Raw genomic sequence first — 21,938 nt, forward strand, 5'->3', positions numbered from 1 at the left:
GAAAAATTCCCATCGAAACCTTAGCTTGGAGTTGTTTTTTTTGTCGTCTCTCAGTGCAAAATGCCTGACTTGAACAATGAGGTCCAGCATAAGAGAAAAGTCAATTTTCAAATGTCTTTTGAACATTAATTATGTTTGGACATAGAATTTTTTTACATTTCAAAGTGATTTCTTATTGTTTTCAGTATTTATTAACAAAATAGCTGTAAGTTGAATAGGAAGTATAATAAAAATTCCCCAATTGTTTAAAAGTCACAAATTGGAAATTTTTTGTACAGCCATGGAAAGTGCTACAGGAAAAAAAATCAGCTTGATGTATTGTACATAGCGTAAGCTGATGGAATGTAGTTTTGTATACCTCCAATAATGTTGCAATTCTATTTAACATGACTTGAAAGCATGAAAAATGAAATTTTTGCATGAGAGAAAGAGGCAATATCTCAAAAAAGCTTAGGTCCCTATGAAAAGTTCATGGTCAAAATTCACCAAAATTGTTCTTTGCTTCAAAATTGTGCTTTGTTCAAAATTTACCAAAATTGATTAAAATATAACTGCTAAACTCAATATTATGGCTTTGCATGCAGAGTGGCATTTTTTTTTGTTGTTTATATTTTATGAATTTTTTAATTAAATTTTTCTTAAACTTAGCAGTTTAAAGGTGGAAATATGACTATAGATTGATTGATGGGAAAAAATATTACTGGTGGTGGTCTCTATGGCCAGGATGGTCCCAAAACGTGGATATGAGAGACTCATGTGTTCATAGGTATGCAAACGGTAAGATGTTACATCTATGAATTTTTAGCATTGGCGAATGAAGAGATATGTCTTATTTCAGGGAGAAGTTTCGATTTCTACCAGGAAATAATGAATGAAATATTCACTGAATTGTAATCTATAAATAAAAATGAAGTAGCAAAGAAGACATTCAAAGGTCTGGGGCAGACATAAATGGGACAATTTTTTCTCATCGAATAATAATAATATGAAAGAATAATTAATTATAGATAGGTATGAAGGAAATAAATGTCATTTACAAGTCTACAATTAACGTATGCGTTGCATGTTTGCAAATATAGTTACTGTACTTGCCTACCTATGTATCTTTATTTGCAGTTTGTTTCCAGTGCAATATATAATTTCGTGCAATGGTGTGGAAAATATTGAATTAAATTACTATTAATGAGAACATTTCTGGTGTATGGGTTAGCATATATAAACTTAGTTACTACTACATTTAATGATTTTTGAGCTCTGTGTGATGATTCTCGTTCTCCATTCGCCCGGGTCTTTGCTTTGCCACGGCAACTCGAAGTGAAGCGAAAATTTTCTCCGCGATTATTCTCGTTCTTTTTGCCTCACCTATAGCTTCAGTTCGGTTTCTTCGTTCTCTTGGCGAAATACTGTGATGTTAGCAATGACGAATTACCCATAAGTCAATGGGCACAAGATAATTTCAGTGATCAACACACTGCCCCCACAGTCCGAAACATTTGAAGGGTACGAAGCACATTGGTAAGTTCAAATCATATTTCTAAAATATATTATGCCATGTTTTGTTTATTGCGTGAGACTAACAAATTGCTACATTAAGTATTGTTGTACAATATTGCTAATTCATGAGTAGTTAACAGTAGTTGAACATAAACCGTTCTCTTTTGTTTCATCTTTTTAGTAGATGTAAATGATGATTTCAATAGTCACTCCGGTGAAATTTATGGGTTAATAATTTCAATTTCAACCTAACCCAGGTGGCACAAAATAAGAGAGTCATCTGTTTCTTATTTTTCTATTGTGGAAGAAAATGATAAGCAGCTTATCGTACGCTAAGGAACTTATGTAAGGCAAGAATAACATTTTTAGGAAGAATAGGCAAGGAATGTAGTCAAATATTCTCATATTAATATAGTTTGATGATGTTGGATGAACACCAAAGGCAGCATAACAGCGTAATACATGTCCTATGCTGTCTAGAGCCCAGCCAGACATTAATGTAAAGCCTAATAGAGAAATTCATGTTATGTGAACCTTTTTTCTTGTGGTGGAGAGAAAAAATGTGACTATGGCAGGAATCAACCTTATAACATTAAGATTGCTAGATAGCCATGCTATCTACTACACCACTCCACAGAAGTTTTCTCAATTTTCATTTGCATCGACATTACAGCAGAACTTCTTTAGTAGGTTTCTGAAGGGACCACAAAAAATGAAGGTGCCACCCAGGAAAACGTGCGAACCAGGGAAGTATGTAATAGAAATTGGGGTAATTGCAATCCATGGGAAGGTCGTCATAATTACAATTATTGTCCAAAGTTGTTGTAGGATCGCCTTCTTGAACTCTTTTCGCATTAATTTTCACATTCTCATCCTTTAAAATCAAGAAAATCACAAAGTTTTCATAGATTTCCTGGAGACAATTGACAATTGCATAAAAATGTTGTCATTCTCCTGTGGTTTGTTGTTTACAGTTAAGGACCTCAAATCCAGAAAGCCTGGGACCAAAGGGTTTCTGGATTTCCTGTTTTTCTGGATTTCTGGTCTTTCGGGCCTTCCCAAAGGTATTTCCCGTTTTTATTAACTCCTCTTTGATTTAAAGTAGGACAGGTGAATTCTCCGTTTCTCTAAGTCATATAATCAAGGAGAGTGAAGGTGATGACTTGTTTCATCATTCGTATTTTTCCATAGCGAAGGGTGTGCATGTGGTCACTCATGACACATGTACGTAGATGCTTATGTAGCAAAGTAAGCCATGAACTGTTCCGGATTTCTGGTTTTGCGGGTTTCTGGATTCCGGATTTGAGGTCCTCAACTGTATGTATTAATGCACTCAGTGTGGAGCACGTCAATTGACGTGCTCTGCTGGTCGGACCGGGAGCTCACTTCTCCACCTCCGTGCATAACTGATATCCACTCCTAAGTCCTCAGACCATGTGTATGGCCTTCAGGCTTTCCTCTTTCATATGGTGTGTGTTGTTCATAAATAGTATCTGAATGAATGTTATAGCCTCGATACCTTCCTCTATTTTTGTCCATATTTGGCTCTCCACGTAAGTGTATGTCATTATTTTTTAATCAACATTTATGGATGATATACTTATTATATTGTAGTTTATAGGTACTATTTTATCTTTTTCATTGTTTTAATTTTTTTAGCCAAATTACGTTAAGTACACAATTTTTAAAACTATAAATTTGCAATGTATATTAAATATTTTTAGTACTTTTCTAATTATTGCTTATTTTATTTGTTAAATTTAAAGAACTATAAAGAGGTATAGCTCTCGATCTTTTGAGCCCCATAAGTATTAATTTTATATTGTTGCCTATGTTAACATATTAGGATATTTTATTTTTCTACAAAAAAATTCTCTGTAGCACCTGGCAAGGGTGGCAGTAAATTTTCATTCCAACTTTGTGTAAATATTATATTTTTTATTTTAATTAGTTGGTTGCCTTCATATTGATAGTGATGTATGGAGAAGTGACAAATCGTTTATAAATGTAGGAGTAGGTGTTGCATCAAAAGAATTTTACGTAACGAAGATTTATTATGCATCTTTGTTTATGAAAAATTTGCAAATGCAAGTGTTATCCTTACCATGACCTAAGTGTGTGATCTGACTTTCGGTGTCGTAAATTATTAAGTAGTCATAATATCTGCCCATTTTCGTCAATCTACGTGCACATTGTATCCAGCAAACCACCTGAAAGATGTGTGGTATAGGTTGCTTATGACACAAATTCACTAACCTTCAAACATTATATAAAAGCGCCACTGCCATGCACTGTTGATATGTATATCTAACTATCGTTGAAATATAGTCATAATTTTCTCTGATTTAATACTAAGGGTGAAAATCATTTTAGGATTCTAGTAATTCTAGGAATTTTTAATGAACACTAAATTATTTTTAGGCTCTCAACATTTTTTCTTCTACAAAATATATGCACTTTCTCTCTCTCAACACTGCAGTAACATTCTTTACTTTTCAGAGTGGTTTCCTTTTGAAAAGGAGACCTATATAGTGACAGAGAGAGACTCTGAGGGCATTTTTTCTTTCCTCAATTCGGCGAATGAGGGAAAAACGGATGTATAGAGCAGTTCTGATGATTATAGAGCAGTTCTGATGATGAGGTAGAAGAAAACGTAAGGGATCTGGGATGGAGACAATAGTTACTGCAAATCTGTCTTTGGGACCTCTTTCTGTTGGCAGCGGTTCCAGTATTCCACCCCTAACCACTAACTCTACTTTTGCTTCTTCCTCCCCTCCCTCTCCCATCCCAACTCCCTCTCATTCTCCCTCGTCCTACCCCGAACCTTGACCTTCAGCACCCTCTCAACCTAGCAGTATTGTGTGGGTCGTTAATCTGGTGGACCCTCCAAATATCTCTTTTGGGTGGGGGACAGGCTGCAAGATTATTTTGATATCCTATTTATGGGTAGGTTTTTCTAGTCAGTTGTCGAGGAAACGAACGTATTTGTTGAGGAACTCTTTCTTAAGGCTGTTTTACACGGTACACGGAATTGCGCAGGTTAGAGCTGCATTAATTTCTAAAATGCCACGGAATTGCGCAAATGCATGAACGAAATTAGAACAGGGGCTATTTTGCCGTCTCGCATCCACGTATTCTCGCATGTGTTCTAGCAATCCGCCGCTTTACATGACGCAATTTTGATTGCGCCTTCGCACATACGTCAGATTGCGCAATTCCGTGTACCGTGTAAAACTGCCTTTAGAGGTCTCTCCAAAAGAGCTTGTAAGACGGACTAGAAAAACATTTTCAGCGGAGGGGTTCAAAGTTTTCCAGAGACATATTCCAAATGGAAATTATTTCTCCACACCAGCTAGCTGACTACTATGCGAAATTTAGGCATCATTATTTCTCTTGTAACATGTCCCGTGATCTGGGATATGGTGGTAAGACATGTTCTGCATTTTTCCAGAAATCCAGTGGATGGAACATCTGAGGACCCCATTTTCAAGATTAGGCATATTGTTTCACTTTCACCAAATTATTGAAACAGAGCATTACACTCAGCAGAATCTATGTATAGATGAATCCATGGTGGTTAGGAAAGGAAGGCTTTCGTTCCGCCAGTGCATAAAATTGTAGCTCGTATTTCAGTATTTCGTAGCTGTTTCCTTCGACTAACTCCGAATCCTCTGATTAACCCTTTAAGCGCTAGGGGGCAGATCCATCGGGCCGGGGGGGTGGGTGCGCCAAGGGTAAGAGTGCCAATGGCCAATCTATTGGCGGGGTTTTTTTACACTCGCGCATTTTATTTTTTGCGTTTCATGCGGCTTTGGTAATTAGTTTTAGTATCTGTCATGCTTTAACATACCTGCATGTTTTGGGAGCAAAATAAAAAAGGTGCTGAAAATGCACATTAGGCTTTACATAAACTTTTAAGCGCAAACCTACAAATTCGCCAAAAAATGCCCCGGCATTCTTCAGCATACCGGGCAAAATAGGCTGGCACTAAAAGGGTTAATTTTGTGGAAAAGTTTTAAGCACTTATAAATCAAGGTAACAGTGATGGAAATCAATTCATTCTCTTACATAATGAAACCATATTTTATCGTTAGTCCAGCATAAGTTATGCTTGCCGAAAAAACTTCGTTTCATTTGATCCGAGTCGTGTCGTTATATGTTGATTTCATAACTCAGAGCAGTGTGGCCCCATAGCACAGTCAATGTCTTTTCTTTCACTTGTGATAATCCCCGACACTAATGACAAAACCCCAGTGCCAAAGCAACACAAATAGCTTTACTGCAAACTTTGTGAACATTTGAACTCATCCTTAAATATAGTCAACACACTCACTCATTTTTTAAGCCTGGCGATATTGAGATATGGAGCACGTCAATAGGGTGGTTTCCTATTATTTTTTTATTGCTTAAATCGAAATATTATTACTCCTGGAGTACATATTTCATGCTTTTAGATTTTAAAATGACGATATCTATTATTCGCGATTAAATGAAAAGTGAACATTTTCAAGCACCCAAAAATGCAACGGCTAAGTATGAATGCTGGGAAAAGCTCGTTTGGCATCTGGCTGCTGCTATGTGAGGCCACCTGGGTGCGAGGCTATGAACACAGCTACGATGCAGGCTTTCTGCGGAGCATGGTGGTAGTATAGAGTACCCTGCTGGCAGGTAGCACTTGGCTTAAATAAGGATTATTAATACCCTATCAAATGAAGGAAATTGTCCGACCTTAGGCAATTTTAATAGGTGATTATTAAGAGATGTTTACCTGACTGTTTCTGTGCCTCATGCATGCATTGGTAATCTCAGATGATGTACAACTCCTATCTACTCATATAGAAACTAGGTCCTTGAGGCATCACGTGGAGTGGCATCAAGTGGGCGTCAATCTGGCCTTTTTCAAATAAGGTTAAAATTGACCATTAATATTTGTCTAAACTGAGATTTCTAAAACCAAATAATTTGTATATTACGAATACGTTAACTGTGGGTAACGAATCGCAATCAATGCTTTTTGTTTTCTTTGATGAAGGAAGCTACCCTATTGGCGTGGTGCCAATTTTTGCAAAAATAATTTAAAATTTTGCTCAAATAATGTATAAACATGCATAAAGACCTGTACTAAACCCAAATTAAGCAAAAAATATTTATCGGCTGGTGCTGACAACTTTCATGAAAATCAGGCCCGTATTGAATGTGTTAAGAGGATAAGTTTAGCTAGGTCTTTTTTTCCTTCTCAGAAATTATTTATTGAAAATGATGATAACCCTCAGTATATCTATTTGTTGTTTTAAAAAATCATAAAAATTGGGCAAATTTTCTTTACCATGAATCGAGGCAACAGCCGTATGCATTTGTTCTCGGAATAAATCCATATCGATGAATATATTGATTGATACATCGATATTCATATAACGATTAATAAGACATTTAAAAATTACATATAAGTTGATTTTTATATTCTAGAGTTGAAATTTTCTTAAAACATTTGTCTAATGTAGTCTGCTTTTTATTTCTTGTACCGAGGTCAAGTATTTTTTGCGTTTCTCATGGAGATCCAAAGCATTGTCTGCTCCCACAACACTTATCAAGTAATGATGCACGTACTCCTCACGTTGAGAAATGCATGTGATTGCATCTCGGTCGTAGAAAGAGTGATGTGGGATGAAGGTGAGAAGGTCAATGGCTGATGATAATTATGTAACTAATGAATTCGTAGGTTTACACACGCCGAAGATACTAGGAAACGACTTGCGGGTTGCTTCATTGCAAATAATTGAGCGTACTACCCAGGAAAGCACCACTATTTAAAGCTCACTAACCAAATAGTTTTACCTGTATTTAACTGTGATGGTACCGGGACCAAGAGAAGTCTCTGTGCTAAGGAGGAATATACTAACCAAGTTCCACTGTATTCAGAGGTATCTACATCCTTTTCTGACCTCTTCACCGTTGTCCAATGACCACCCCTCATAAAACCATTGTTTGGTGAAACAATTGGCTGTCGCCTAATACAGGTTTCATTGTAGTCATATGTTTCTTTCGTTAATGAATCTTTCTTTATGTTTATTAGTTTATATTAAATATTAAGATAACCTGGCTTCATTTCCTGCCTTCATTAGGCATGTTAATTTAATTTGATTCAGCATGAAGTTAGAATCCCTGATAAGCCAGCCATAGTTTTTCCATCAAATTATAATTTCTACATTTTTTCTATTTCTATTTTGGTCAACCTAGGTTTCATCAATGGGTTATCCATGTAACTTGCTCAATTTCTATTGTAATAAACAATGGTTCATGGGATTTAATGACCCTCTGTTCTTTGGACATCATAAAGCTTTCTAAGGGTGATTTGCCGTCATAGTTTTCATGGTAATGATAATCTGATCATGCATCCTGGAGTGGCTGTGAAACCATGGTTAATTCAGAGCCACACACAGCTGCTAGTGGGAGAGGGCAAAGAAAACCATCTGTACCGTGAAAGCCTTCAGTGTCTGTCAAGGATTTTCTGTTCATCTATAATTTCAGTGTCCACAAATGCTAATTCAATGTCAGCAAATGCCATGGAGAAAGAGGATGACCTGTCAACAGCCACTGTTCCAACTCCTCTAACATTGGGGGTTATGCCATCAAGTATTGTCATTGGTTGTCCTGTATCAGGCCAGACTGACTCAGGTGGCACCACTCAGGAGGTGTTCATTCATACTCTTCCGGTAAGGTTGTCTGCCTATTCATTGACTGTACTTGTTGTATGTAGGAAGAAATAAGTTGATGATCTACTTTAGGTTACATGTTTGGAGTTCCATGTGGCTCTTCTATTTTATTGTTGTTTATTGATTGCAATCTTTTAATTGACGAAAAAACTGCATGGCAATAAAGAAGAGTAGGTGGTGGGCTCTATGACATCAAAAGTTTATTTGCAGTCATGAGGAAAGCTTTTCTGTTTTTGAATTGAGTGTCAATTTCAGTACTGAAGTGGGTAAGGGAGAATGTAGGATTCTTCAGTCAGCCACTAAATGTGCTTACACCCACCTCACATTTAAATAGTTTTTAAAAAGTTGCCACCTTCGACACTTATGGTAAAGTGATGAGAATTTCACTTTGCTGACCTTACCGAATTTCGTCTGAAGAACTTGTACATCGTTTGGGATAATAAATTTTACGAGCAGACTGAGGGATCAGCAATGAGCTCCCCTCTCTCACCAGTTATGGCGAACATCTTCATGGAGGAGTTTGAAAGAAAAGCCCTCAGTAGTGCCGTGAAGACACCCTCCCTTTGGCTGAGGTACGTGGATGACACATTCGTCATTTGGCCCCATAGCCGACAAGATCTAGACAAGTTCCTTGAATACCTGAATGGGCAAAATCCTGGCATCCATTTCACCATGGAGACAGAAAAGAATGGTCGGATCCCCTTTGTGGATGTCATTGTGGAAATGGAGGGAGACGGGAGCTTTGGGCACCCCATGTACAGGTAGAAACCCCACACCGACAGATATCTATATGCTACATACCACCACCATCCCTCTCAGAAGGCAGGTCTGTTGAAAACCCTGATCCAACGTGCTAAGATTATTTTGGACCAATACTCCATCTGGAAAGAAAAAGAACATCCCACCATGGCGCTTCATAGAAATGGCTACAAGAAAGAGACGATCCTAGAAAGGACCTTATGGAGTGACAACGAGGGGAATAAATCTACAGAAGATTCGTCACGAGAGAAACCCGCAGCATACGCTGCCGTTCCCTAAGTGGCAGGAATCTCGGAAAGAATCACCAGAATTCTGGCCAAACATAATGTTAAGACCAGGTTCACTTGCTGCAAGAAAACAAGCGCCCTCCTGCTTAAGCCAAAGGACAAGATCTCGCGCTTACTATACGAGGGAGTGTATCAACTGTAATGCTCATGCAGTAAAAATTACATTGGACAGACTGTACTACCTATCAATACCAGGTTAAGGGAACATGAACGTGCCACGGAGAAGAAGCAGTTCTGCCTTTCTGCCATCTCGGAGCATGTGTGGTCGGAACCTGGCCACACTGTGGACTTCGATAAGCCTCAAGTCCTGTGTAATGAAATCAGCTGATATCTTAGGCTAATCCCGGAGACTATTAAGATAACTAAGCATCCTGAGAACTGCAACAGGGAAGATGGCTAATCATTAGCCAACCCATGGGAAAGGGTCTTCAAAATCAATTACAGTGGAACCCCGATTTATCGTTCCCGCATTCATCGTTTTCCCGCATTCATCGTTCGCCGCTCCTGGTCCCAAATTAAGTTCCATAAAGACAATGTAATTTTTTCCCGCATCTATCGTTCCCCGAAGTATCGTTTTCCCGCATTTATCGTTTGACGATCGCGGTCCCGTCGAATAATTTTCCCGCATCTATCGTTTGACGAAAATGAGACGAAGTGTTTACAACGTGTTGTTTACGGCTAATAACGACAGACACAAAGTTTGAATCTTCCCCAGGAGATTGAAATACGATAGGGAGAAGCTGATTGTGAGTGCCGTGGGATAGTTACATTATCGCATTTCCCAAGATCCGGTATCCCCCTCCATTCAGCACTCGCCTCTCCCAGTCTGAAGCGTTCCTCTTCTCCGAAATAAAAAAAAAGGTCCCAGCTCGAGCAGGGATCGTATTACGAAGACCTTAGCTTGGAAAGAAAATATCAAGTTACTCGAGAACAAAAGAAACCTTTTTCACGCTTCCCCCTTTCTCGACCACTGACTTTTTTTTAGCTGACTCGCTACAAAGATCCCCACCTCTGGAGGTCAACTGCTGCATGAATCACCGATTAGCTCAAAAGGTGTGTAGAAATGAATTTCGGCAATTGGTATTATACTTTTATTATATTGAGATATTAGTGATGTACACGTAATTCAGTAAAGATTGATACCAAACATGACGTATTTCTAACGTTATTTAAGCATTTTAAGCAAGGAAAGAGTTGGAATAATACGATGGTGATTTCTGGCGAATAACGATATCCTCGCAGCTGATAGAGAGCTTCACGGCAGTTGATGCGATTTTTTTAGAAAACAGGGCGTCTGGTTACAATTTACGAGTTATGCTACAAGTTTCACTTGTCTGAGCTGCTAACGAAGCGATGTCTTCTCTGGATATTTTGTTTCTCTCGACTAGCAATCTGAATTCATCTGCTCATCTAGAGCTACGCTACTTATTGTTAGAAATGAGTGGGTAAGTATATATAGGATAAAAAATTTCATTGCGCAGTCATATGGTCATGCTTCACCCTCTGCAGTAAGTTCTGCCTACGCCGTACGCGATAGCATTAGTGCCGAACTTCACCTCGCACGAGTGGTTCCGTACTTTCCGGGGTGGGTTGACTTAAAACTAGCGAGTGTTTTCCGCGTGGGTTCAATGGAGTCCGGTTTCATTTTTATTAGTTTTATTCTTATTCTTGGCCTTCTTGATCCATTTCATAACCAATCACTGCGACGGCGAAATCAGTTGTTTGAGGCATAACACGAACATTTCTCTAGTAAATACGTGTACTTGAAATGGCATTTGATGGATAAGAATTTTTACATCAGACAGAAATGCATAATAGCCGTGAAAATTCCGAGTGGAGTGCAAACATTTTTTTAGCAAGGCGGCTTGTTCCTTTAGGATTTTAGAAAGAGAGATAAGTCGAATCAACAATCAGACCTAAGTGTTTCGATAGTGTAATAATATTCCTGTAATCAGCTGAAATCTCGTTTGAATCCATTAATGAATGTCATAATTCGCAAAAATCCAGCGGATCCTGGGACATAGGCAACCCGGACAACCATTCCCGCATTGATCGTTTTCCCGCATTCATCGTTCTTTTCATCCATCCCCCTGAAAAACGACAGATCGAGGTTCCACTGTACCAATCAGAGCCAACAAGAGAACCAACCAATCAGAATCGATCTCTGGTCCCCCAAGTGCCTAAATAAGACAGCCAAATTTATGCATTGCTACTTCTGACCTGAAGATGACAGCAGGATGGATCGGGAAGCTGTCGTCACCTATGGACAACATAATGAGGAGGATGTTCGAAAGCCATGACTCAGATGAGAATTTCATGGGGAATAAACTAAAATTAGGATTGTTAACCAAAATTTATATTTGAGATGACCTAGTCAATGAAATCAATAACTTTTCAATGCTATTTCTTGTGAGCACTGATATACTGCATTGCAAATACATATCCATATGTATAAACGAGGAGATCTGTTTGTCTGTCCGCTTTATGGCTGCACAGGTTGCGGCCATAGTTAGTACGTAGGAGCCAGTGCTGGATTTACCCAAAGTTATGCTATAGGCACCTCTCCTTTGAGCACCCCTCCTCACTTGAGACCCTCCTCCCTGATTTTTATGATAAGGCATAGCCACTTGCATGAATTAAGGTTCGGAAAAAAAGAATAAACGGATATATGGCTGACAGCATAAGTTTATGCTTGAATTTTTACGCTGGGAAAACATAGACAATTCAATTTAAAAAACGGCTTGGAGCAAAACTTTATGAAACAGTTTAACTTTTCATCATCATCACTGGTCAACAATCCTAGGATTGGTTTGACGCAGCTCTCCACTCAGTTCTCCTATCAGCTAATCTTTTTTCTCTCCTACGTATTTCTTCTCTTTCACATCTCTCTTTACTTGTTCCATATATTTTGTTCGAGGTCTTCCTTTTCCATTCTTGCATTCCACCTGTCCTTCGACGATTGTCTTCATCAGGCCATCATGTCTCAAGATGTGGCCTATAAGGTTGTTCCGTCTTCTTATTAAGGTTTTCAAGAGGCTTCTCTTCTCTCCTACCCTTCTTAGGACTTCCTCGTTACTAACTCGGTCGATCCATTTGATTTTCATCATTCTTCTGTAGCACCACATTTCAAAGGCCTCTATCCTTGCTTTCTCCGCTGCGGTCATTGTCCATGCCTCACTTCCATATAGGAGCATACTCCAGATGTAGGTCCTTATAAATTGTTTCTTTACATCCATATTTAAGTTTCCCGCTGTAAGCAGGTCTCTCTTTTGGTGGAATGCTCTCTTCGCCTGGGCTATTCTGCTGATAATTTCTTTCTTGCTTCTCCCGTCACTAGTTATCTTGCTTCCCAAATAACAAAATTCATCCACTTTTATCAGTTTTTGCCTCCCTATTTTAATGTTGGTCTTGACTTCTTCTCTTCTGCTGCATACTAAGATCTTGGTTTTCTTCGTGCTTATTTTCAGTTGATATCTACTCATTACCCTACCCATATTAACCAGAATATTTTTCAAATCCTTCTCTGTTTCTGCTATAACGGCTATGTCATCGGCAAATCTTAGCATGCTTATTTTTTCTCCATGGATATTCACTCCCAATGCCTTTTCTTTGATTTCCTTAATGGCTTTTTCAATGTAAACGTTGAAAACTACGGGTGACAATGTACAGCCTTGTCGCACTCCTTTCTTAATTCTTGCTTCTTTACAGCTGGGCCCTGATTTTATCACGGCTACTTGGTTTTTGTATAAACTGTGGATGATTCTTCTGTCATTATAAAGAACCCCAATTTCCTTTAGGATTCCAAGCATTGTGCTCCAATCAGCGTTATCAAATGCTTTCTCTAAGTCCACAAACGCAACGAATGTTGGCTTGTTCTTTTCCATTCTCTTTTCTATGAGCAGTCTTAGGGCCAATATTGCTTCCCTTGTGCCTTTGTTTTTTCTGAATCCAAATTGGTCCTCATCCAAGTACTCTTCTGCTTTTCGTTCTATTCTTCTATAGATGATCCTTGTCAGTATCTTTGATGCATGTGTAGTAAGGCTTATGGTCCTAAAATCTTCGCACTTCTCTGCTCGTTTCTTCTTAGGAATAGGGATTATAATGTTCCTCTCGAAATCCTTTGGTATCTCACCTGTCGTATACATTTCACTAATGATTTTGTATAGCTGGCTCAACGTCTTCTCTCCTGAATTTTTGATTAGTTCTGCAGGAATGTCATCAATGCCAAACGCTTTATTTATCCTGAGGTCTCTTACAGCCACATCAAATTCCGATCTTAAAATTGGGGCTCCCATGTCATCGGCATCCACTTCCCTCTCGTTTTCGATAGCATTCGTTCTGAGGCGACTTCCTTTGTACAAATCTTCCAGATATTCCTTCCATCTCTTCCCCTTTTCTTCGTTTTCAATCAATAGTTCTCCGTTTTTGCCCCTAAGGGTATTACATCTTACGCCCCTTTCCTTAAAGTGGTTCCTCACTATCCTATAGGCGGCCTCTACTTTTCCATGTTTAAGATTGTTTTGCACGTCTTCGCAAATGCTTTTCATCCACGTTTCTCTAGCCTTCCGCGCTTTACGACATATTTCGTTCCTTATCCTCTTGTAACGATTCTGTCCTTCCTCTGTTTTCGCAGCCTTGTATTTTCTTCTTTCTTCAATGAGATCTAATACTTCCTGCGTGATCCATGGTTTTTTCATAACGACTCTTCTTTTACCAAGAACTTCCTCAGCTGCCGCCTGCAGACCACTTCTAATGGTTTTCCAACTCTCTTCCATTGGTTTGTTGGTCTGATCCTCCCCTATTTTATTTTCTACAGCCTCTTTAAAAGCCAGTTGATGCTGAACCTCCCTCAATTTTTCAACCTGCCATATGTTTTTCACGGCTTTCTTCAACTTTTTAAATTTAAGGTGGCATTTCATCATAACTAGGTTATGGTCACTATCGATATCTGCCCCTGGATAGCTTTTGCAGTCCTTCACCTGGTTCCTGAATCTTTGTTTCACTAGAATGTAGTCGATTTGGAATCTTCTACGGTCTCCTGGCATCTTCCACGTGTATCTTCTTCGCAGGGGATGTTTGAATGAAATGTTGGCAACCACTAGCCTGTGCTCCGTGCAGAATTCAAGTAGCCTTTCTCCTCTTTCATTTCGGTTACCCAACCCATATTTCCCAGTTATTATTCCGTCTTGACCTTCGCCGATGACAGCGTTCCAGTCCCCTAAAATAATAAGATTTTCTTCCCCTCTTACCTGCTTGATAACTTCCGCTATATCTTGGTAGACATCTTCTACTTCTTCGTCTTCATAATCTGACATAGGCATGTAAACCTGTACCACTACAGTAGCTACGGGTTTAGTATCTATCTTCACCATTACTATCCTTTCATTAAACTGCAGGTAGCTTTTAACACGCATCCCGGCGCTCTTTCTAAGCATTATGCCTACTCCAGCATTACCATTTAGCGATCCCGTGTGTATCATTCTGTAGCTTCCACTCCAAAAGTCTCCTTCCTGGGGCCACTTCATTTCGCTGATGCCTAATACATCGAGGTTCATTCTTCGCATCTCCACCTTCAAGTACTCTAGCTCACCGCAGGTACGAAGTGATCTGAGGTTCCATGTTCCTATCCGTAACATTCTATCTCGTTTGACCGATGTACCCTCTCGAGTAGTCCCCGCCCGGAGATCCGAATGGGGGACTAGTTTACCTCCGGAATATTTTACCCGAGAGAATTCCATCATGTCATTATATAAATTGAGTGGAGTAGCTGTGACTCCTCGGGATGATAATGTGGTGGTTTCCCCTTGCCTTCCACATCGCAGTACTACAGCCGTTAAAGTAAATGTTACCACGCCCGTAGTGGAATGTGTGTCGCTGTACCGACCAGTATGGTCTCCACCTTCGCACATGTGAAGAAGAGCTGCTGCCCTCTCCCCCGGGTGATGAGAGGCATAATTATTGGCGGCCCCCAGTCGCCAAGTCACGGTATCTTCACAGGTTTTGGTATCTTTTAAATGGCCTACCTTACCCAAGGGTAGCCCAATACCCCCTCAGAATACCGCCGCTTTTTGTCCACGACTGCTTATTCGACGAGAGAACTCACTTATCTCGCAGCTAACCTCTATATCTAAAGGTCGACCCACCATCCGCAACCCGGTGGACGCACTCGGTGGCTTTAAGCTCAGCCGCGAGAGTTTAACTTTTATGCTACTAAAATACTTTATGTGTACCCTTTCCAAAAATAATGTCTAGCTTAAATTCATACATCAAAAAGGAAGAGTAACTCAAAAATAAAAATATTACGTACTGCTGTAACTGAATGAACTGCAGTAGCACGACATATACTATGAATCAACTAATTTTAAAACACACGAAGAGCAGTGGTACGAACTACATTTTCAATTGAAGAAAGCCTCTAAAATACAAAAACAGCCAACTGCATATCTTCCTTCAATATCATCTGGAAAAATTAAGCTGTAGATTAAAAACATGAATGAAGACAGTGGGGCCTGCCTCCAAGACAACGAGAACTACTTCAAAAGTTTCCTTCTTGTCGTCTTTTCGGCAAATTCACTAATTATGGCATCGCAGTTCAAGTTCTGCTATAATCCTAACTTAGCACATTTAAAGCCCTAGCAAAGAGGGCACCTGCAGGCAGATGGAACCCATGTAATAAGCCGGTTGATGGTGGTGCACTTGGGGGTGCCTCCGGTACAGATCATTGCTGGTTGCCCAACAGAAGGCGCCCATTGGACTGTGACGCCCCTTGGCATGTGCCTATTTTTTCTTATGGTAAATCTGGCCCTGCTAGGAGCATCTCATCCTCTTATAGCTCATAGTGCTATTTCTGGTTGTGTCTGGCACATCCTTTGTGTCATTTTCTCATAACTGTTTTTACGTCACATGATATAACTTAAGTTGTTGGACATCCTGGTGGGCAGGCGAACTGTTTAGCACTCTAAAAGGGTTTTAACTCTTAGGATTCTAGACATAACTATTAATTCTATTTATGCAAAACTTTTTGTTGGGGTGTGCGTTCACACAACATTTTTGGTTTACCCACGTACGGACACACATAATGATTATTATTGTGGAGCGAGTTATAATCTGATCCAGTGTTTGGTATATGAAAATTGTTTTTTCAATTGTTTGCTGTTACATATGTATACCACCATCATACCTGCTTTGTTCCCTTACCTATAAATCCTGCCATGTGACCATGAATTCCAAGTTTCCCACTTCTCTGGTTACTATATTTCCCGAGCAATGTCAGGTGGCCTTGTTGTTGGGAGTAAATGGATTACTCCATGATCATTCCAGCGCTGAAGGCATTATTAAACCGTATAAATAAGCCAGGAAAGTGGCAGCATAAATCAGGCTTCCATAGAATTCAGTGAAGCCAAGTGATTTGCTATTACTAACATAATTGTAGCCGAGTGTACATTTTAGGAGGAATTTTTCTATTGTTGAAGACAAGATGACATGATGGATGTGACCTGGCATATTTTCTATCTTTTACCCTCTTCCTGCCACAATTTGATTAATGATTTGTGGAGATAGATTTTGATATATATATCATCCCATAAGCTATTATGTTATGTATGATTTAGAGGTACCGAGAATTATGTCATTATGATAAGAATGTTTGTGCTTGCATTAATAATTTATTTTTGGTGATATTCTTATTGAGAATGGATGGATAAATACCATTATATCCTTACATTACAGGTGGAGGCATTGGCGAGCAATGAAAATGTTACGGTCCAAGTTAACCCTTCTGCACAGTTGATTATATCAAGTGCAGAGGCAACCTCACTTTTGCAGCAAAATACCGTGGATGAAACTGAGGGTAAATTTCATTTGACTGACTTTACTTTTTTGTTTAAGGGTAATATTTTTTCGGCTATTGCTGGAGTCGAGGGATGATAGTTGTTGATATTTCTAAAAAAATATGTTATAGACTTACTGAAAGGAATTCACTAATTTGCCTCTTTAAACTTTCAAAGTTAATTTATGACATGGCAGTCATTGGAAGAATTGCTAAAAAGTGGCCATTGTGACGAGTAAGGAAAACTCAATTATAAAATGTCAATAATTTGGACAGTAATAATGCTAAATTGTTGAACATTTTATTATTTCAAGCCAATTTTTTAAATATTTTCACTAAAAAGTAAGAAATAAATTTTAAGCTGAGTAGGAGCCAAGAGGAATAATAAATTTTAAGGGTGCGATTCATAGACGACACTGAAATTGCTCACTTTACAAAGTCTCTCTTTACGGTAAAGTGAGACTTTAGCTAAAGTTCGTTTCAGAGTCGTTCCAAGGATCTCACTTTATAAAGTGGAACTTTAGCTCCTAAAGTCTCGATCATGCATTGAAATTTTTGAGTGTTGGCAATGAACGCTGCGAAAAAGTGAAGAAAAAGATGACACACGATATTAAATCCGTACTTGTTTACATGTTTCTGGCGACTGGGTTTTCGTGTTGTATTTTGCTAAGACTTATTAAGCTGTATTTTCTCGTTTTCTCATATTATGTGCAAATGTAAATGAATACTGCGTCATTGAAAGCTTTTCCCCACTAGCTTTTTTGTACGTTAATGACTGAGTTGGCTGAATAAAAGATCACTTTTAATTAGCTTCGTGCATTGGTAATGCCCTTCGATGTTCCCAGCGAAGTAAATATTCAAATGCTGATGTTTTCACGCCATTTTATGATCATTTTCTATGATTAACTGCATACGGTTGTTTGGACTACATGTTAGTCGAAGTTTGATGGTGTTCGTTCATTGAAGGTGGGTGAAATAGTGAAATTCTCTCGCGTTAACTTGAAACTGCCAATTAATTTGAAGATTTACCGATCAGTGGTTGTCTCAGTTGGACGCATATTTTGAATGAGGTATGGGTGTTTGTTGAATTCTTTTGTGCTTACCAATATTTTAATTCTTGGAATGTTGACCTAAGGGGTTATATATTCTAGAGAAATCGACGAGAATGTACAGTCAAGAATATCTATATCATCAAAACCAATGAATGAATGGCCACGCAATGAAACATGTTGAATGTGAGAATGGACTTATATCAATAAATATCTCTTTGTCTACTTTAAAAGATGCCTCGACATATGTGAATACCTAACCCGAGTATCCATTCACGAATTTTGCAGTAAAAAATGTCAGTGAAGTCTGTGATGCTGCGTAAATAACATTTCATAACAATCCTACATCCTCGAGAAAACATTGCTTTGCTGCTGATAATATGGCTATGAAGGAAAGTACGTTTTACCTTTTATTGCTGCCTTTCATGACGAGATCTTATATCATCATTGTAAACATGCAAATGTATAGTCGAAAAACGAAACAGAAACTCGACTCTAGTTTCACAATCACAGAAACATGTTAAGCGTGATATGGAGGCATACGGAAAGAGTACATTAAGCAAATATTGAATGAAAACGCTTAAAATGCAATGCAAGGTGTAGAAACTAGTATTTGGCTGGCCAAACGATATGAAAATCAAGTCTTTGTTTACGAAGGCTATTGATGCCAATGTAAACAGAATTTTGCTATCATATTCAAGTATCTTTAAGGAAAATTCTAGAATATGAACGTATAAATAACCTAAGAACTTAACAATTAACTTGTATATAAAATCAACATAAATTATGCCAACCTGTTCAACCAATTACTGTGTTGTAATTATCACACGACCGATAGAGTTAAACTTCAAAATATAAGAATTGGGTCATCTCCATCAATACCGACTCGATATATATTCAGGGAAAAGACATATATTACTTGTATGGTTATTTCTTGAAACGGGCCAGTTTGCTGCTGTGTTCTCACCAAAAAATTAGTTCATATTCATTTCCGTAACCCAAATATCTTCATATTTCAACTTCAATAACAGCCAGTGCAGCCATATTTATTCATCCGTAAAGGACACTTTAGCCCTAAAGTGAGCTCCGGTTGGACACTTTACGGTAAAGTGACGATTCGGCCATTTTTCCTCTAAAGTGGCGTTTATGAAACGGAAAAAGCAGACTTTAGCCCGGCTAAAGTATACTTTAGCCTAAAGTGCCGTCTATGAATCGCACCCTAAGATGAGTTAGGGATTTGCAAAAGAGGGTAACTCGGTTGTGAGAGGTGGATGAAAATTCTGCATTGGTGTTAACATGCTGGTTTAATACTGAAGCCAAGAGGTCATACATATCATTTTACTATTGAAAATATGTTTATCAGTTCCCATTTCTGTTGGTTTTGAAGATTTTCTGTAATGAACACCATACTGATCACCCACTTCAATGGATGGGTGATGGATCAGTGTTCAACATCATTTCCGATTTCTTCTGTCCACCACTTAGTCCAACAATGAACACACTCATTCGAATTTTTTAAACAGCAGGTTTTGACACCAATATAATTTTCGGTCGCAAAAATCCTCATATTAGCGTCTGAAGATGATTTTTGAAAAACCAGGTCCTCAGCGTAATGGAAATTGCTCGGCAAGACAGATGTTGTCTATTGACCACGTATGTCCTTCAAAACTACGTGTTTCTCTACGTTTGATAAGCGATTACTATATGCAGTATAAATGCCGCAGGATGCCCACTCGTAGCAGTAAATTTAGCGCGCCCTCCGGAGCGAAAAACCCCGCGCGATCTTTTCCATGTTCACCTCTGGGGTACCGACGTGACGGCACGATGCTTACAAGAAAAGCAAACAGGAGCATTTTAAAAATACGTCATTAAGGGAGAAACTCCCCTCCCTGCCGCTTGTTTTTGACCCAGGGTTTCAGATGACTGACTCACGCTGAAAACCAAGGCCACTCAGTTCCCCTTGGACTTGCGACCGGTGAAGGGGAGGGGGGAAGATAAGAAGTTTATGTAAGAGGCGCACCCCCATTTTTGGCTGCAATTTCTGGGAAAAAAGGTGCGCCTCTTACATGCGCTTATACGGTATTACTGTGCAAAGTTTGCGATAAAAGGTAAAAATTTGAAAGATGTGACACTTTGTTAAAGCACATCAGCAGCAATATACATAAACCTGCGAAAGACAGGGGACCCACGGAACGACAGCTATCATTTGAACGCACAGTCACTCAAGTCAAAGAAAGCGAAGGAGGAGCTTGTTGTTGCTTCAACAGAAGCATTTTTAAAGGCTTTATTTAGTGTAGAGAAACTTGACAATGCAAAAATTCTGGAATGTATCTCGAAGTATACATATAAGGTAGTGGGGATTTGCCGTTTGCCGATCATATTCACCAAGACTACATACTTGAACTATTTATATACCTTCAACCAATATAAGTAGAACCATTTCTTTCATTTAGTTTTATCAGAAATTTTGTACAATCGAAATTGTGTTAAATGTTATATAAACTGCTTAATAAAAGTAAAAGTATTCTTGCAACGTGTACCATAAAATAATAAAACACCTAAAAATGTGGCAAAAATTACAGCATTATAATAACACCGCCAAGATTTTCTATAGCACCGAAATCACATGGTTTTTAAACGAATTTTGGCAAAAAATAAACCACTTTCACGAACCTCTAGCAATGAGTAATAAATGAAAAGGAAATTAAATAATCTCTATATAAATCTAGATTGTTACTCAATTTCCATTTTACATTCCCTTAGAATTATTTCAGCGGCTGACATTCACAGTTATATCCAATTGGCTCAAATGCAATAGTAGGTTTCCTTCAGTCACATAGTTTTCTACCCCAAATGTTGAAGAAATTAAATCAATCAATTTAAGGGATTTGATCAATTCAGAGGGCCACTTCAAGTGTACAAACAAGACTAGAAATTCAGCTCATCACACTGCAAGGATCATTAGAGGGGATGTCAATTAGGAATTCTCCCAGATTTGAACCAATGGCCAGGTATTTACTAGAGGTGAGCTACAGATAACGCCTTGAGAGCTGGTTAAAAAAGATAAGATGCCGAGAAAGCCGGCGTCAGCTTTATCCCGCTTTTTATGAAAGGTGCCATTAGCTTAACATTCCATAAGACGGACAGAATACTGTACTCGCAGTTCCATCTGCACATCACACAAGTATAGAATGAGCTTTCATGGAAAACCGTCCATCACCACCAGTGTTTGAACACGAGAAGTCTGAATGAGTTGCCAATACCCTAGCCAACACAAAACCCAATCCTGTGGATCCATTAAAACTAGGCAGTAATGCTGTATACGTAGTGTATTTCCCACTAAGCCAAATATAACCCTTCAATGTATAAAAGTTTTGCAAATGAAACTCATAACCTCTCATGTGGAAAGGGTTAATGATGAGAACTTTCGGTGCTTTTCTATTTTTAACTTGTCAGTCTCTTTGAAAGTAGAATTTTCAAGATTTTAATATTTGTACTGTTGTTTTATATCATTCATCTTGCAGATCACCCTCTGGAAAATTCAGCTAGCGATTCAAGAGTATTGGAGGCAAAGGAAAGGAGAGGGTAGCTAATCACAGTAAGTATGTCTGAAATTGCATATGTATATCCATGCCTCGCTTAGCTCAATTTCATTATAGCACAAATTCGTTCCTTGGGGAAACATCCCAACGCTGCTTAGCCTTATCAAATAACCTTTAATACTCTCTTTATAAAATGTGAACTTGCGCTAAGTACACACAAAATTACACATATTAATAGTATTGGTTGCCTCATATTTTATTCTTTG

The 21,938-nt window shown here is 38.6% G+C and overlaps 1 protein-coding gene across 1 annotated transcript in view; it reads left to right on the forward strand.

The window, feature by feature from the left end:
- LOC124170858 (cyclin-D-binding Myb-like transcription factor 1) overlaps positions 1 to 21,938 on the forward strand; it is a 54,374-nt gene that overhangs the window by 22,073 nt on the left and 10,363 nt on the right. The window contains exons 10-12 of the mRNA XM_046549867.1: positions 8,023 to 8,207; positions 16,982 to 17,102; positions 21,655 to 21,728. Coding sequence (XP_046405823.1) covers positions 8,023 to 8,207; positions 16,982 to 17,102; positions 21,655 to 21,719 — 371 coding nt within the window. The 3' untranslated portion in view covers positions 21,720 to 21,728. The remainder of the gene's footprint in view (positions 1 to 8,022; positions 8,208 to 16,981; positions 17,103 to 21,654; positions 21,729 to 21,938) is intronic.

Source organism: Ischnura elegans, chromosome X (assembly GCF_921293095.1).
Source record: "Ischnura elegans chromosome X, ioIscEleg1.1, whole genome shotgun sequence".
Lineage (NCBI taxonomy): Eukaryota > Metazoa > Arthropoda > Insecta > Odonata > Coenagrionidae > Ischnura > Ischnura elegans.